The sequence below is a fragment of the Mycteria americana genome, chromosome 5 (genome assembly GCF_035582795.1).
Source record: "Mycteria americana isolate JAX WOST 10 ecotype Jacksonville Zoo and Gardens chromosome 5, USCA_MyAme_1.0, whole genome shotgun sequence".
Classification (NCBI taxonomy): Eukaryota; Metazoa; Chordata; class Aves; order Ciconiiformes; family Ciconiidae; genus Mycteria; species Mycteria americana.
Window position 1 is genome coordinate 60,701,751 of NC_134369.1, and position 18,003 is coordinate 60,719,753.

Below are 18,003 nucleotides of genomic sequence, written 5' to 3' on the forward strand. Positions count from 1 at the left end.
ATATAAAAAGCCTCATTTCCATTTGAAAAACACTAAGGCAGCTATAAAATTTTGATTTACATTAGTTCACTGAATCATTCATTCCTCCTCACTCTTCATCAGTGCTGAGATGATTTCTTCTTTGATTAACTTCAGATAGATGTTAGAACTGTTCCTTCACAGAGGACTTTTAGATAACTTTTTTGGACTTTGGTCTTAATTAGTTTCCATTGCTAGACTGAACTAACTACTAGTGTGTTTAAATGCAGTAAATGCATGCCGGTGGGATTTTATAAATACTAATGCTGTCTTTAAGGCTCTATGCTCTTGTCTCTTGTGTATGTTGTTCTGATTCAACATTTTTCTAGTCATGTTTGCTAAAGTCTAATACTTCTTGTCTTTGTTTCAGTATAGATTTTATATATTACATCTGTGTTATAAAAATTGCCGCATGTCCTTCACCAAAAGAAACCTAACAGTCTGAAGAGAATTACTTTTAAAAGTTTAGGAAAGGTTGCAAATACAGCTTAGTACATGCATGGTATTGAGCTGCTCAGTTGGGGTTTTTTTGTCATTTTGTGTTGGTTTTCTGTTAGGAACATAGTTTCTGCCCTATTAAACCAAAATTGTAGTCTAGCTAATTGTTTGTTCTAGGTCTGACGACAGCTAGTTACAGGATTCTTCAAAGGAATGTGCCAGCATTATTGTAACAAACAGTGCTAGAATAAATTCTTCAGGAAATTTTGTTTCTAAGCTTGGTCTTAAGTTTGGGTATCCTTTGTCCTAGGATATTGCATTTTCTGGAGTGATTTCCTTTTTTTTTAATCTTTGTGATCTGAACAACATCAGAATAGAAGCAAACACCAAAATCTCATTAATCACAAAACAGAATTTTTGTTGTTGTCATAGAAATCCTGATGCAAGGGTAGAAGATACATCCATGAAATCTTATCCTGCAGTTTTACACCATCAAACTTCTTCCCCTTGTCAAGTGTGTTTAATGAAAGTTCTTATATATAAGAAGATCTAAGATGCTGCAGGGAGGAAAAATGGGCTGATAGGAACCTCATGAAGTTCAACAAGGACAAATGCAAAGTCCTGCATCTGGAATGGAGTAATCCTGTGCAGCAGAACAGGCTGGTGCTAAACTGGCTAGAAAGCAGCTTTGCAGAAAAATACCTGGGGGTCCTGGTGCTGAATATGAATCAGCAGTGTTCTCTTGCAGCAAAGAAGGTCAGCTTCATCCCGGGCCCGATTAGCAAGTGTTTACCTAGTAGATAGAGAAGATGATGCCAGGCTCTTCTCAGAGATGCGCAGTGAAAGGATGAGAGGCAAAGGACAAATATAGGAACACAGGAAACTTCTTGGCTCAACTCAAGGGTCATCAAACACTGAAACAGGCTGTCCAGAGAGGCCATGGAGTCTCTATACTTGGAGATACTCAGAACTTCAGTGGACAGACCCCTAAGTAACCTGCTGCAGCTGGACCTACTTTGAGTAGGGGTTTGGACTAGACGACCCCTGGAGGTCCAACCTACATGATTTGTTGATGCTATGATGAAGAACAGAGAAAGAAAAGAATTCAAATTATTGAGGTACAAGGAGTTCACTTGTCCTGGTTTGGTGAATATGAATGCTGTTGTACAAGTCGTCTTTTTCTAAATTCATTTTTTATAGACCATCATTTATCATCTTATTGGTCATCCCTTGCCCTAACACCAGGATGTCAAGCTAAGACTCTCCACAAATACGGTTTTCTTGAAAACTGTTGTACTTATTCAGAGTATGGGTCTGATCCAAAATATACATAAAACGTTTAAGGAACTCAAGGTTTTTCATGCATCATTCACGTGAATGGTTCTGTGGCTTTGTTTGAGGCAGTTTGCATGCAACAGTTTGCATGAGGCAAGTTTCAGTACTGCAATATGGGGTTTCATAAATATTAGTAGATCCAAAAACTGCAGCTGAGCTGCCTGTAACGATTACTGGTTAATATTTTTTTTGTTGTCTGATTTATATACATTATTTCTTTATAAAAATAAAGCTTTTTGAAAGGTTTCACAAATGTGATAATAATGCAGCAGTCTGAACCAGTGAGACTCCCTGGTTTTGTTCATCTCTACTAACACCACACTCGCAGTCATTTTCTACTAGTAATAGTTCAGACACTTTGTTATTTACAGAGTAGTAAGTAGTGGTATATTCAGAGAGCACTGAAAAGCTTTTAAAACAATTCTAGGTCAAGTACATTTGACATTTAACTTCTGTTACGTCCAGATGTAATGGAGATGCTCTACCAACTTCAGAAGGGTAACTGTATTTTTAAAATTTATTTATAACTATTTTATTTTTGGAATATATGTTTTATTCATCACTGGATTTTTCATTAGTCACAAATGAATTGGTACAATAGCATAGGCAGAACATTGGCTGGGTTGATACTATTTGCATATTGTAGATACTTTTCATTTCTTTAATATTATGACAGAGGGAATGTTCCAAGAAATTTTGGCACATTTCCTATGTTGCCAAATGCTGCAGTTATATTTTAGTTCATGGACTGAGTTTGATTTCAAATATAACGTCCTCAGAGTTATAATGGGGAATTTAAATTCCCCATTGTTTTGAAAGTTTTCACATTACCATGGCCCGGATACTGAAATTAAGCTGTTGGTTTTGAAGGAAAGTTCAGATTATCTATAATGTGGTCACTTAAATCTGTTTGGTTTTTTTTTTTAACCTGTTTTATTTTACATTATTTTGAGAGTTTCTTAATGGAACATTTTGCACCACCAAGAGGGTGGTCCAAATTTGCTTTTCTATCTTTTCCTTTATATTCTAATTTGGTAGTCCTATAGATATAACATTATTATTGTTAATGTAATTGTATTTGTTCACATAGGAGTTTTAGTGCTCATACATACACATCACCTCAGGTGAGCTGTGACTTTATTCTCCTATTCCTCCCCTTCTCTCCCAGTACTGGGTAGATAGTATGTTGTTTTAATATGCATGAAGGTTTTATATGACACCTCAGAAAAAAGCCCAATTGATTGATTTTTCTTTTTTTTTTTAATTTTATTTTTTCCTTTTGAATGTATACAGGCATCTTTGATGTGAGGTGTCAAGATTCCCCCCAAAATTCAGCAGTTTTAAGTAAGACGTTGAACATAGTTTAGTGGTCGCTCTCCAGCTAGGAGGTAACAGCATTTTACTTTTTTATACTGACTAATGTAAAGTCCTTACAATAAGAAGAGAGGAAAAGCATTTATTTTGGGGACATTTTCAAGGGTAAGAGATAAAATGATTTAATATTTCAAGCACCTTTGCACGCCAGAAACTTGTGACTATGTAGGGGAAAAAATTAGGAAACACATATAGTCAGTATAACTTCAGTTCTCGGAAAAATAATAAAGCAATTTGTAAGCATGCCAAGGTAAAATGGATAAGTAACAGCAAACGTAGATTTGTTAAGAACAAATTATGTCTGATCAATCTAATTTTCTTCTCACTGTCGTGCATGAGGGAGATTGTGACTGTAATGAGATTTTTTTTTAATATATTGTCTCATGTCTTTTTGTAAACACAGTAGGGAAATCCGTTCTGCTTAGCAAGATTACTCTCAAGTCCTTGTAAGTCTTAGGCTTCACTTTTCTTTACAGATTAGTGTAAGGAAGTGAATGTTTTTGGATTATGCAGGTAGGGGTGTGAACCTGAGGACCACTGAACGCAGTTACAGAAGCATCCTGTACTCAATAGCTGTGCTGATGTTCTGTGAAAAATTCACAATGTTAAATAGCCTTTAAAATATCTGATTTCATAGTTGAGCAATTTCACAGTAGGCTTGCAGCATGAAGGAGCAGAAACATATGTTCAAGATCTTTTTAAAGTTTTTTTTCGTACTGTGTCTGTTACTGGTGAGCCTTTAATGAATGAAGAATTGAATTAAAGCACTGTAAGAATATAAAACACACTGCAAAGATGTAGTAGATATTGTAACTGAAGTTGTGAAAATTAAAGATTGAGAGAAACATTTGCTTTCTGCTTTGGAATAACAACCTCTCATAAAGGAAAATGTTATGTGGTATGGATTTTGCCTCAATTAGGCAAATAGATTTTCAGAAGATGTAATTTTCTACAGCCTATGAGTTGGCTGAATCGTTGTTATGCTGCCTTTAGAAACTAAAATACACTAAATATATACACATAAAGGTATATACAAGCTTGCTGATTTACACCCCTTGTACTCTATTATGGATGAGGGAGTCTTCTCCTCAAAGGACATCTTTTGCAATATATAAAATAAGGCCCCCAAAAGCTGATTGTTTAATGTTAATAAACTGAGTAATTGTAGACAAAAATATATATAACTGACTTGCAGAAAGGTGGATCAGTGTCTCCAGCAAACACTGAAGCTGGATTTCCCAAGCCATGGGGCTAGCTTCTGTCACAGCACAGTTACAGCGTGCGAAGCAGCAAATTCTGCTCATAGTAGTAAAACACACTAAATAAAGTTTGTATGGAAAGGAGCTAGGAGTTGAATTCATTGTTTTAACGTACTAAATTGCATGAGCTATTTTGCCCCACATCATCTTCCACAGTGATCTATTCCATCTCTCGGATATTTTTCCTAAGTTTCTGAGGTTCTGAAAGATTTACAGTGCTAGAGGTTTCATAACTGTGTAGAGAATGTGCCTCAGCACTTCAGCCCTGCAGTCCTAATACCTAAAAGGGAAGGGCTTAAGGGATGTATTCATGTAAATGTTAGGAAAGTTCATTTTGCTGGGATGCAGGCATGTTTGTATGGCAAGCAGTCCGATTGAGATTCTCTATGTTGTGCATAAATTTCAGTTCTAGCAACAAGAGGGTTTCCTTGCTGTACTGTTGTGATCCTCCCCTTTTGAGTGTGTTATCTGCTGCTGCTTTGCTCCCATGCTCTTTTCTACATTCCAGCCTTCTTCTCATTTTCTGTGACATGGCAGTAGAATGAAATACATGTATGCATCTAATAACACCAAACACTGTTTACTGAGCTTCCAAAAAGAGACATTTGATTTAATTTCACTTCGGGGGGTGAGAGAATGAGAAAGAGAGCTGTATTTCAAAGTATTAATTGGAGAGCCTGAGCTTTTAAGATTAATGTATCCTGATTGCACCTCAGACCAGTCAAAAAGCTAGTGTAGTTAATATCTGCATCAAACGGGTTAAAATAGGAAAAGGAAGGGGGTTAAAGAGTATAGAGGTGAATAAGATGCTCAAGTAGTTTGCATTAATTTTATTTAATATTACACTGTAATGTAGAATTTGTAGAATTACACTGTAATGATCTCAGTGCTATGAGAGCTTTTAGATAAATAACAGACTCTAGAAGACAAGAAAATGGCAAATGCAGTGCCCGCTTCTATCTTAAAACAGGGGGAGATGGAGTAGGGAATTAGAGAATTTTAGTTTCTGGAGAAAATATTGAGCAAATGATTGAATTACTTGGAAGTAGCTGGGGATGAGATTGAAAGGTGGACTAGTTAATAACAAGTTATGTTAAATCAATCTTCTTTCTGTGGAAAAGTTAACAGATCTTGTAGTTAGTAGGTGAAATGCATCTTGAATTTAGTGCACATCTTTTTTGATTGTGTCTTACCTGGCTTTCTCATGTCTTAGGCTAGAGAGCACAATGGCAAGAACAATGTATGCATTACAGAAAAAGCAGTTTTCAGAAGTCTTGTGGAGGTAAAAACATATTTTAGTAAAGTCAGTTAAACAATTAATGTTTGTCAGATTAGATGATGAGTTCCACTGGATCACTTATGTATATGTCTAATGCCATTTGGACAACAGACTTTATGGAGAATAGTGACCTCGATGCATCCTTTATAAAGCTGTTTGACAGGATTAGTACAGGTAGGCTGCAGTTTTGCTAATTTCTGGCTGCAGTGCCATTGAAAACTTGTTGGTTATAATCCCAGGGTGTTTATTAAACTAGGTACCAGTAGGAACCAAATTCCTTTGGGAGCAAAGTGCTATTAAACTGACTAGTGAACCTCCATGGGGAAATTCAGTATTTTCTCAAGTGCTGTGGATGAGAGTAAGATGCATGTGTACGTGGCTTTTCTAAAGCCTGCAAATGATGCCTGGTAGTGGTGTACATGAGAGCAACATCTTGTCACTCCTATAACTGATGATTTTAATACTTTCTTCCTTCCGGTGGAGTCTTTTTTTTTCCTTCTGGAGCTGTTGGGATACTGAAAGCTCCCATGGTGAGAGATGGTCACTGTTGCATATGACTTGTAGAGAGAACCTCTGCTGCCCTTATGACTTTTTTCCCTTTTTGGGGAAGGCACTTATGGACTAAATTAATTCTTTCACTCAGTAGTGACAGAGAGGCCCTTTAGATCTTGTATGGGTAATAGGTGGAGAATCTTTTTAAAAAGAACAAAAAAAACCCTACAAAAACCAGAGTTCACGTAGAACAACACTCAACCCTCCCTTATGCTCCCTGCAATCTATTTTCCCTGCCCCTGCTAGCTTGAAGAGCATGTGTGGTGAAGTAAAATCTCTCTCTTCTCTTCTTTAAAATGAATAAATAAATAATTTGACAAGTCTTAGCCTCTTGACTGTGTAAGTTGAGTTCAGCAGATGGGGAGAATGGAACTGATGACAAAATCAAATAAATTAGCTCCAAATCATGAAATAAGCATAAAAAAACCCCTATATGAATGATTTTCAGTATTGTTCACTTAACAGGAAATATTTACATCTGTCACTAATGTTTTTAGCTCAAAGTATTTTCAGTTATTTAAGAAAGCCTATCTTAAGACAACTCTCACTTGCTGAAAATGTAGTTTAATGAATATTTTAAGAAACTTTTATCATAGTATTTTAAGGGTTGTTTTTTTTTTTTTTACTTCTGCAGTACCTTCTTCACTGTGGCTTAAAGTAGTAACTTTATTTAATGTGGATCTTTGTATGTGATATGTAGAATATAAAGCACTGTTGAAATTGTGAAACTAAGCAAATGTATTTATCTTGGTCCATGCTGCTGTTCCAAAAATTATATTTCAGTGAATGTACATTAATATCATGAATTTGTTAGGATGAAAGGAAGCAGCAGACTGTGGTAAAGTCCTATAAATTAACCTAGCTGAATTTTGTTGCCTTCAAAAGTGTTGAGAATCCAATTGATGCTAACCACAGGATCCTGTGGAGATTAGTGTACATAATTAAATGTTGAGAACAGTGTATCCATGGGAACAGCTATTGCCTTATTTCCTACTTTCAAGATGAAGTTTCACTCCTACCTTCACAGAAATACAAGTAAACAACTCAAGAGTTGTAGTATAGTTTGGGACGTGGTATTTCTGCACAGCCAGTATTTTTTCTAGTTATTTTTATCGCACTGAAAGAAAGACTATGGCTCTCTGTAGGGAAACATTCAACCATTAGATTTGTAGATTTAGTCCTGCATGTCGACTGAACTGGGACCTCGGTGGAGCTCCTCTCCTTAGTGTGCGAAACCACTTGTTCTCTCCTTTCAGTAGGATGCAGTCAGTGGTGCAGACCCATGAGCAGGAGCAATTTCACGTGGATAGAAATTAGTGAGTTGAGTCTTGTATTTTCAGTAAATAAGAGTAGCCCCAGATACTTGAAATGTGTTAATATAAACATATTCGTCTTTGCAACCTTGACATTTTTGAAACTAGGTTGAAATGAATAACATATTTCATTTTCTGCTCAAATTTTAATCTCTGCTTCTCACTTTATTTTAGGGAAGCAGATATTTAGCAGCAAAAATGAATTTAGGATCAGTGCACTGAAGTTCCACCCTACAGAGTCAAATATTTTCATTTGTGGAGGGTTCAGCCCGGAAGTTAAAGCTTGGGATATAAGGACTTCTAAGGTAATGGAAATCGTTTATCTCTTTCTCTTTTAGAATGTTTCCTAGGTTGGATGTGCTGTGCATTACTAAGCTGCTAGATGTACAGGTCTTTCAATGAAATGTTATTCTGAAATATTTTGTATTTGTCATTGATTGTGTTGCTATTTGTTGATAGGAACGTCTGTAATGTTTTTGAAGCACAAAGAGGAACATTGTACACAAAAAATATGATTTTTTTTTTTCTTTATGTAAATATGAGTAACATATAGTGGAATTAAATAAAGCCAATAGCTCACTTCAGGATTGTGAAAAAGGCAGTTGTGTACTAGGAAGCAGGACAGCTAACATGCTGTTCAAGCTGTTAAGTGTGGGTCAGGATGTGTGTGCCTGTAGCTTTTGTGTAGAAGCCTGGAGTAATTTTACATTCATGAAGGGCCACAGAGAGGCATGTATAGTCTCTGCCTTTACTTTATCCTGAACCATGAACAACAGCATGCTCCCAGCTGCCATTCAGAGCTCAGGTAAGACCAGAGCTGTACTCTGCCAGTGGAAGCATAAGGCAAGCCGACATCCTCATGTGCAGAACAGCTCAAAGAGCAGCAGTGGCTGTAAAGTGAGTAGTTCTTTGTTTTCCTTTGAATTTCTATGTGGGTAGATCCTACTCATCTTAGTTAGCCATCTGTTTGCTCTAGAGGGTGTGACAGAAGAGATCTGAAAAAGATAAGATTGCTTATCCAAACTTTGTCTTTGACTTTGATGTACTAAGAATAATAGGTGAGAGATGTAGGCAGATGCATTTCAGGTATGGGGGCTCTAACAGGAGAGCTCAGAAATAGTTATGGGAGTTGCTCTATTAAAGAAACACAGTATTATTGTGCAATTAACAATCTAATTCCTGTGCTGCAGTTGTTCCTGTGGATTTGTCACTGATGTTTGAGAAAAGAATTTAATTGTGTGGGATCTATACCACAGGCTTCCCTCACACGAATAGGTTCTTAAAAGAAAAACATTACTAAGTACATATCAAGGCTGCCAAGTCTGAGACTACTCTGAAAATAAATTTACTGTGAGTTTCAGAGTTACAGTGTCAGCATGAAAACCTTTGTAAAAAGTCTGATGGGATTTATTCCATCCATCATGCTTGTATGATGGCTAGTTTTCCTTGATAAGGATATGTAGAGATACTCAAAGCACAGTTCTATGAAGGAAGATGATTTTAGTTTTAGATTGCCAAAATCGTAAATACTTATGATAAAGAATACCTATGTAACTTTTTAAAAAGTTATGAGATTTTCCACAGTAGCTCTTCCCTCCCTCCCCCTGCCTTGCACTGGTGTACAGTATTCTGGTGTTGTCAGTAAGTGATTTTGGTATACTTTCTTTAGCATAGGCAACTTATAGAACATGACAATATGTATCACACAAATAGGAATTAGTACCAGTTCAAAGGGTGTTTGTTCCACGTGATCAGAGGTTACCCTGTAAATTTACTGTGGAACAAAAACATTACTTTTTTTCTGGCAGTGGGCTGGAGAAGGAAGGCTAATAGAAGTCTTCTCTCCTGAACAGCAGGTTCAGTGCTTTCATAGGGTGCAAATGAAGTAGGGAATACAATTGTTCTTTCTTGAGATTCTCATAACAGGAGACCTTAATTGTGGGGAGGAGGTGCAGTCTGTAATTGAACGCTTAGCTGTCCTTTTTAACATAGAGAAGTCATTGTAGGCTGAACTTCCTTTAAAAAGTACTTCAGGAACTAAATGGTATAATCTGTTTAAGGCTTAAAGATTGTTGACTGTAGTGTCAAAATTTGAGATATTTGGTCCTAGTCAAGGAGAAGATGGCAGGTGTAGGTGACAAAACAATGATATTTTAGTTATACACAAAGTCAAATGATAGTCTAGTTGTGTACGAAGGCAGAGACATTCTTTCTTTTACACCCTGTAGTTTCTTTATGATGGATTTTATACCTATGTATGTCTTTGAGTGACTATCTCCGAGAATCCTGTAAAGATGATTTTTCCCTAGATTTAAAATCAGCTGTGATTGATGAGCATGTTCATGCCAAAAATGGCAATACCTCCAGCTTGCGTGTGTCTAAGGTGTCCAGTCTCTACAGATGGAAAATAAAGTGATTCTGTTCTATAGTAACAAACAACCAAAATGGCATGTTGCAAAAATGTGCCTGTCTGGAACAGTTGCTTACTGTTGGATACAGTTATGGAGGAATGTGGTTAGAAATCTTTCATGGATGGTAGGAGACAATCTCAAATATTGATAGTGGAGAAGGCACTTCAGTTTCAAGTAAACAGAAGATTCATTTGCAATGGATATGTACAGTTCAAGGATTATGCTTGAACAAGATTTTTTTGCAGCAATTCTGATACCAGGGATTGTGATGACAAGACCTGAGGACAATGCAAAATTGCATTGACTCAAGTAGAATTAAAGGGCTAAATAACAGATGTTAATGCTTGTGCTAGATAAGTTAGTTCTGCGTAATCTCCTGAATCTGATGTTCTCCTGTTGTCAGTATCTCTGCCAATCCCTATATTTTGGTTTTATCTTTGAATGGTGTTACGGTGACAAATGGCTTGAAAAATGCTGTTCTTGGTCCTTTTACCCCTTCTGAAATTTCGGAGTTTCAATAGTGCTTTCTCTCTGTACCAGACGAGGTATCGAGCAGTATTTTATTCCTAGCAATGAAGACACTGAATGTGTCATCTCTTAAAGCAGCTCCTTCCTGTTAGGTTTTAAATTCTGGTGCCTCAGCTCCACCACAGCCAAACTGTCAATTGATATGTCCGGCATAATTTACATGAGGCATTATTGCAGTGAGGAGCAGACAAACGTGTTGAGATGGAGGTTGCAGTAGAAGATGAAAAGATAAGGGGCAATGTGCAATTTGTGAGGTACTGGCCTTTGTAAAAGGCATTGTAAGAAAGCAAAGGAGCAAAACCATACTGATAAACTGTAGATTTTAATAGCCCACCCATTCATATCTTCTGTAATCCTGACTACCAGTAGCCTGGCTTGAGATGGTCTGATATAGTAACTTTTGTGTAAACTACGTCTGACAAAATTGCAGAGGAAAAGTGCAGTTTTCAGTACATTACCATTGCAGTTATAAGAAACAATAGTTACGCTTGGGATCACCCTTGTGTAGGTTGCAGGGCATGACATATAAGCTGCGTGTGTGTCTGCATGCAGAGCCTGTAGTGACCACTTTGGGTGACAACATCTATGATTCATTTCCAGAGGACAAACACACACCATAAAAGCCATTTTTATCTATGTAGAAGAGGAACATGAATACTTAACAATTTATTAATTTGACTATACATTCAGACTAAAACAGCCCTCATGTTTTCTACTAATTAGGGAGTATATCATCTTTATGAGATTCAAACAGTATTTTATTGTATCTTTATGCTTTACTGCCCAACTGTGGTTTTTGGCCTCCTTGCTTACTCATCTGGGTGTGGTGCCTTTTTCAAACGGATGCAATGAGGTATTTGTCTTTCCATGGGCCATTCCCTATCCACTTTTAATACTGTTGCTGAAGTAGACGGTACTCAAGATTGCTGCATTATGATTTTTTTCTTTTTGACTGAGAGTATTGCTGTGGTGTGCAATATGTCACAACATTGCATGTTGTGACATCCTTTGATCCCATCTGATGACATGATTTCTCAAAAGGCAGTGCGTTCTGTGGCCAGGATGCTATATACAGCAAAAATGAGACTAGCAGAATAATGCATTTTAATCTCAATGACTAACCATACACTCATTTTTGCAATGCTGAAGTTCCAGCCTTGGAACCTGCCTTAAAGAGCTGTTGATCACAGAGGAATGCCCACAGTGGTTGTCTCTGTACCTGCAAGACACTCCGGTGCTTAGAAAGATTGTGTGCAACTCTATTTCCGTAAGCTGATGCTAATGAAGAGATAAGGGAAATATCCCACCATATTATACAAGGAAATAATTTACTTTCTGAGAGAATAAATCAGTGAATGAATGTATATTCTGACAGGTAAAATAGGAAAGGTTTTAGGCTTGGTAAAACAAAACCCCAGCCTGTTTCTTTTGTACAGATCCTGCACTGGGTTCTCTCTGGAAGTTTTTAGAAGCTGTTACCTGCTTTGTTCATTAGGAAACAATTACATTCATGTAGAACTTCATCAATTGGAAAACTAGGCAATTAAATAGCGCATGAGGAGTATTAATTTTAATAACCAGCAGTGTCTAATCACCTTAGAAAGTGGAAGGCGTGGGTTTAGCCTGGTAACAGATATTGATCCTTTTTTTGTTTGTTTGTTTGACATGTTTGCTCATTTGAAAACCATAATTTTGTATGTACTGTGATTGTCTAAAGCAGCAGTGTGGTTTACTCTCTTACTCTGAAACATTTCCAAAAGGGGGAGAGAGCTTCTATTATCCTGTGATTTTTCTTTTTCCCCATCTGAGGTAGCTGTAGCTCAGTGATGGGTGTAGACTGTTAGACACCTACCTTTGCATTGGTTTTAAAATTTGAAGAACTGTGTGTGTGTACTGAGTGAATGTGGAAGGTCACAGCTGAGTGGAGAAAAGGGGAAAAATATCAAACTCTGATTTGACTGCTTATGGCTTTTCTTGCAAAATGGCGAGTATCACCTATGCATTACTGCAAAATAACATAGTTACATTTCAAACTCTCAGCCACAGAACAGTATATTGGTGTGCTGGTTTTTGCTGGGCTAATTTTCTTCACAGTAGCTAGTATGGGGCTGTGTTTTGGATTTGTGCTGGAAACAGTGCTGGTAACACAGGGGTGTTTTGGTTACTGCTGGGCAGTGCTTACACAGAGTCAAGGCCTTTTCTGCTTCTCACCCCACCCCACAGCGAGTGGGCTGGGGGGGCACAAGGAGCTGGGCGGGGACATGGCTGGGACAGCTGACCCCAACTGACCCAAGGGCTATTCCATACCATATGGTGTCATGCTCAGCATGTAAAGCTGGGGAAGAAGAAGGAAGGGGGGGACGTTTGGAGTGATGGCGTTTGTCTTCCCAAGTCACTGTTAGGCGTGATGGAGCCCTGCTTTCCTGGAGATGGCTGAACACCTGCCTGCCCATGGGAAGGAGTGAATGAATTCCTTGTTTTGCTTTGCTTGCGTGCGCAGCTTTTGCTTTCCCTATTAAACTGTCTTTATCTCAACCCATGAGTTTTCTCACTTTTACCCTTCTCATTCTCTCCCCCATCCCACCGGGGGGGGAGTGAGCGAGCGGCTGGGTGGGGCTGAGTTGGTGGCTGGGGTTAAACCACAACAGTTGGTTAGGCATGAATCATCAATATCATCAGTATCTCATGTCTGCTTCTCCCTACTTTGGGAGATTTCAATGGATTCTTCAGGTATTCCTGCTTTTAGCTTACATTGTTATCTTTATTCACAAGATAAAACCAGCACGCTTTCTATCTTTTCCATCTTACACAGTTAAGGCCATATTCAAGATTGGATAAACTGTCCTGGCCAGTATTTTGAAATTTGTCCTGTTCTAAGAAGTGCCATTTGCTCGTAACTGAACTAGATGTCTGAGGCCTCTTGCCACTTCATTTCAGTTTTGATGCAAACAACTTCATTTCAGTTTTGATGCAAACAGTCTTAAAATCTTTCAAGTGCTTTCATCCTAATTTCTTACAAGATTTTCCTGTTTTTCCTGTTCTTTCAAGTGTGTTAACCTGTCATTCAGTTTGGAATCATGTGTGGGTAAACTAATGATTCTTTTTGTTCCCATCATCATACTCTTGATAGCCTTTTCAGGCTTTGCAGCATATTTTGTCAATAGAGTGAGCACCCTAAATCAACAGCTTGAATCTTGTTATTCATTGCACGCTGAAAACTCAATTTCAGCATTCACTGGTAATTCAATTTCAGAGGTCATTCTTTAGGATGTACTCCTGTGTTTTAACAGGCTATCTGCTTGCACATCTTAAATTTAACTATGTGAGGCAAAATGATAATTGTATATCAGGAAATGAGGGAATTTTTCATGGAAATTCAGAGCAAAGCATTAAGCATCACAGAGATAGAGAGAATGACTAATAACAAAAATATTGTGCAATTACACATACATATGCAGTGGTTGAAATGGGCTGCTTTATGCCAGTGTGCCACATTGGTGCTTTCTGCTGATGGAAAATGACATAGATAGCTGATAGTGGTATTTTTCCAAATTAGTACTTCTGAAATCTCGCTTTGATTTTGATGGGCAACTAATTTTTAACAGGAGCGTAAATTTATGAGCATAAATTACTAATATTTATTCATGAATTGAATGTGGTATAAAAATTGGATTTCTAAGCCCCAGAGAAAATGTATGAAGATAGGTTTGAGGCAGCCTTTCAGCTACTAAAACCTTGAGAAATGTACAGTAAGCTATTAATCAGAAAGGCAGATATAAAAAAAAACAAGGAGGAATGTTGAAAGACATTTATTGCTATCCCTGTTCTGTTGAGCAAATAGGCAAAATGATTTCAAATGTAGCATTGGGTACTGAGCAAGATAAAGAGTGAAAGAACAATAAGGGAGTTAAAATCTTCAAGATAAAGCTAAGCAATATACTTCAGAGAAATGAATGGATGGAACAGTTTAACTGCTCAGTGAAATGTAGAGTATATAGGCATCTCAAAATTACAGAGACAAGTAATCAAAGCCTGAAAAAAAAAAGAATAAAAGAGGCAGTTGACTAGCATGTAGAGATTTATTATAGTGGTATGTCTTTCTGTTTGTGTAAAACCCAGTTTTGTGTCTCCGGTGAAGAGATTATTCTGGAGATCTTATATTGCTGTATAACAGATTGATTAAATTTATGAAACATTTGGAGAATGTTTATAGAGACTTTATGAAAAGACCAGAAAACTTGGAAGTGAGCTGCTATGTTTTTTAAAAAAAATAAAAAAATAAAAAAAAAAATCTCTGCAGTGTCGAGCAAGGAGAGAACATCATATTGAACAGCCCCCATGGGATTTTTGGACCTCAGAGCTGAACCTAGAAAAACCCTGTAAAATGCCCTGTAAAAAGAATTGTGCAATAACACTGAGACCTTAAGGTAGTTATATATTTTAGAAGTATTTCCTTTCTCTCAGCTGTGGAAGAATTTCTTAAGATGTTCAGCACAAGCCAGTTGAATTACAGTGTCACTCTCTGTTTTGGCTGATCTACATTAGCTTTTCAGACAGGAGACGATATATATTCCAACCACTTATTCTACCTGAAATTTTAATATTCCTTGAAATACCAAAGAGAACAAAGGGTCAAGACTTGTATCCTTTAGCTAGCAATACGGACTTTATTGTGTTCACAAAAGAAAATATGACCAGAGATAAATTTTTCTTTTTAATTTGGGTTTCTAAGATTACCCAGATGTAATATCAGAGCAAGACTACAACTGTAACTGTCTTGTACTGATAATACTTTTAAAGGAGCTAAAGTTCCTTATATCATGAGTGAATTGTCAAACTGAATTGAAAAGCTTTATTTACACTTATCAGCAAGGTTTGCATAGTGTAAAGCAGGGATGCTATTAGCTCTGCTGAAGGACATACAGCACTCAAGAACTTGCATCTGAATGTATTCATTTAAATTTTCTAAATGTGTCCATATAGTTATTTTTTAGTTTTGCATATTTTACCTTTTATTTACATTCTGCTTTGATTGATGGAACTCTTAACATTTTGTAAGCATTCAGGAACTGGTTCTTTATCATGTGCATACAGAAATGCAAGGAACTCTAAAGGTAGGGAGATCACTAACATTTTTTTGGACTCTGCTAAAAATAGAGGAATAATTTATTCAGCTGTTGGATGTACTCTGTTTTTGATCTCTTGTCTGTTGATGTTCATGTGTTCTGTCTCATAAATGACTGAGGCCCATTGGAGCTTTGGCAAGAGCTATCTGCTATAGCTGTCAGAACAGCAAGTCCTGATGAAGCACCATGTAGTAATCTGGAGAGGGAATAAGTGGAAGGCGACAGGGCTGTGGCTCTGATCTTTAAGCAAAATTTGAAGCTCTTAGACCTCCATGAATGCAAATCCACTGCTTATGTTAAACAAGGAGGGAAGGAGAAGGGCACCAGGTAGTGGAGACCCAGTAGTATGACCTGATACAGCCACAGAACAGACTTTGAAGGAAAGACTAGTTACAGATATAGGAATAAATTAAATTATAAAAAAAATAAATTATAGGAGTTAAGCGAAGGTTGATTGTGTGTAGCTTACTTGATGTCACTACGATTTTGGACTTTGACAGAGCAATTAGAGATGCTGGAGAAGGCAGGGACTAACCTTGGTATTGTAAAATGAGAAAACTAGCTAAAGGGGAGATCTCAAGAAAGGAAACTGACTGGGAGGAATTTAGTGAAGTGCTTCAGGCACAGCTCCAAATGGAGACAACATTTATTATTTTATTTTTGAAAAATGTTTGTTACAGAAAGTATCGTGCTAGCACAATATATATAAAAAAAGGAATAGTATATCATGCAGGAAAAATAGCAATGACTTATTAGAAATGGAAAGAGTACAAATGAATACCAAGGGCCAGCCTTTTGGGATTAATAACAAAATTTTGTCAGGACATAAGGAAGGTTTCAAAACAGATGAATACAAGTCAATCTGTTGGAGTGATAGGCAAATTTAAGGAAAACTTAGATTTGAAGATTTACACAAAATTCCCATTTTTGAAACTGAGGTCTTATAAGCTATAGAACAGATTAACTAGAAAACTGGTGGAAGCAGTTATTTTGAGCTTTTAAAATTAGTCTAGAAATGCACTGCAGAATTTTTATTATTAACAGAGGCCGAGGCAGAGTAACAACAGGGGGCGGTTTCCCCATCTTGGTTTATTAGTCTGGATTGAACATTGTTTAGCTACAAAATTGCAACTATCATCTATAGCGTTATGCTTAAAAAGAAAAAATGAAAGAGATACTCTTTATGTTGTTGAGCTATTTCTCCATACTTGAATTTATAAAGAAATAAGCCTAAGTCATTAAAGCACAGTTAAAAAAATTAATAAATTTAGAGTGCGAGTGCAGTGCATTTGTTTCCTTGGAAACATTCCTTTGCAATTTCTTTCAGATGAGATGCAGTTATTTTAAGTAGCATGTATTTAGGAGACCTAATGAATTTGTCTCTGGATAGCATATAAATATGAAAAAAAGCTGTAGAAATTGGTGGAGCTACTTGCTCTTCTAGTTTCTATAGAAACAGCCAATACATTGTCATGCACTGGTGGTATTAGGAAGAACAATGTAATTAAAATAAGATGATTTATTTAGTGCCTTAGAAAACCAAAGTTATTCTTCTCACAGTCAGAGAAATCCTTACTGAATTTACGGTCAAAAAGTTCAAAGACATATGGTGGGGGTACATTTGTACTTGCGTAATGGCATTTGTTTTTAAATGTTAACATTCAGGGATCCTTTCTGAGTGTGAAGGCACATTTTATGTGGCTGTATCACATACATAAGCCATCCTGCTGTGCTTATTTGGAAACCTCATAAGGTGGTATCGCAGATGAGAATTGTAGACCTGTCTGTGCATACAATCTCTCCTGGAGCACCTGCTCCTGGAGAGACTGAAATGGGCCAGGAACAAAACATGCCTCCTTCTGGAGCATGAGTATTTGAGTGAGAAGCTGTCAGGGAATAGCCGTTCCAGTTTCAGCCCATTTCTAGACAAATTCTACACCCCCAGCAGAGCAGCAACCAGTATGCTTTTAAAAAAACAAGAATATGAAAGCACAGCAGAATTCTTTATCACAATTCCCAGCAATTGTTACCCAGGCCTTTCTAACTTACCGTTTGGGGACTTGCTGCACTACAAATAGTGTCTTTGTCTTTCATGGCGCTCTCTGAAGTTTCATGCTGTGGAATTGGTTGTTCTTGATTTTTTGTATGCCTGCAACATCCTGTAGCAAGGAATTCAATTTAAATATGTATTGTGTGAAGAAGCATCTCATTCTGTGTGTTTTGAAGCTTCCTTCTGCTAGTTTGGAGTCTAAATTCTTGTAATGGAAGAAACTGTTCACCTTCTCCATGCTGCTCAGACTTTATTTCCGATTCTTTCAAATTCTGCTCGGTCATCTCATTTCTGTACTGAAAAGTCCTTGATTATTGCTC

The 18,003-nt window shown here is 37.1% G+C and overlaps 1 protein-coding gene across 3 annotated transcripts in view; it reads left to right on the top strand.

Annotated features, from left to right (window-relative positions):
- WDR25 (WD repeat domain 25) overlaps positions 1 to 18,003 on the top strand; it is a 77,433-nt gene that overhangs the window by 46,928 nt on the left and 12,502 nt on the right. For 2 of the 3 annotated variants that reach the window (XM_075503583.1, XM_075503582.1), the window contains exon 4: positions 7,743 to 7,873. The exons of the other annotated variant lie outside the window; for it this stretch is intronic. In XM_075503583.1, the coding sequence (XP_075359698.1) occupies positions 7,743 to 7,873 (131 nt within the window). The remainder of the gene's footprint in view (positions 1 to 7,742; positions 7,874 to 18,003) is intronic. 3 annotated transcript variants of the gene reach the window in all.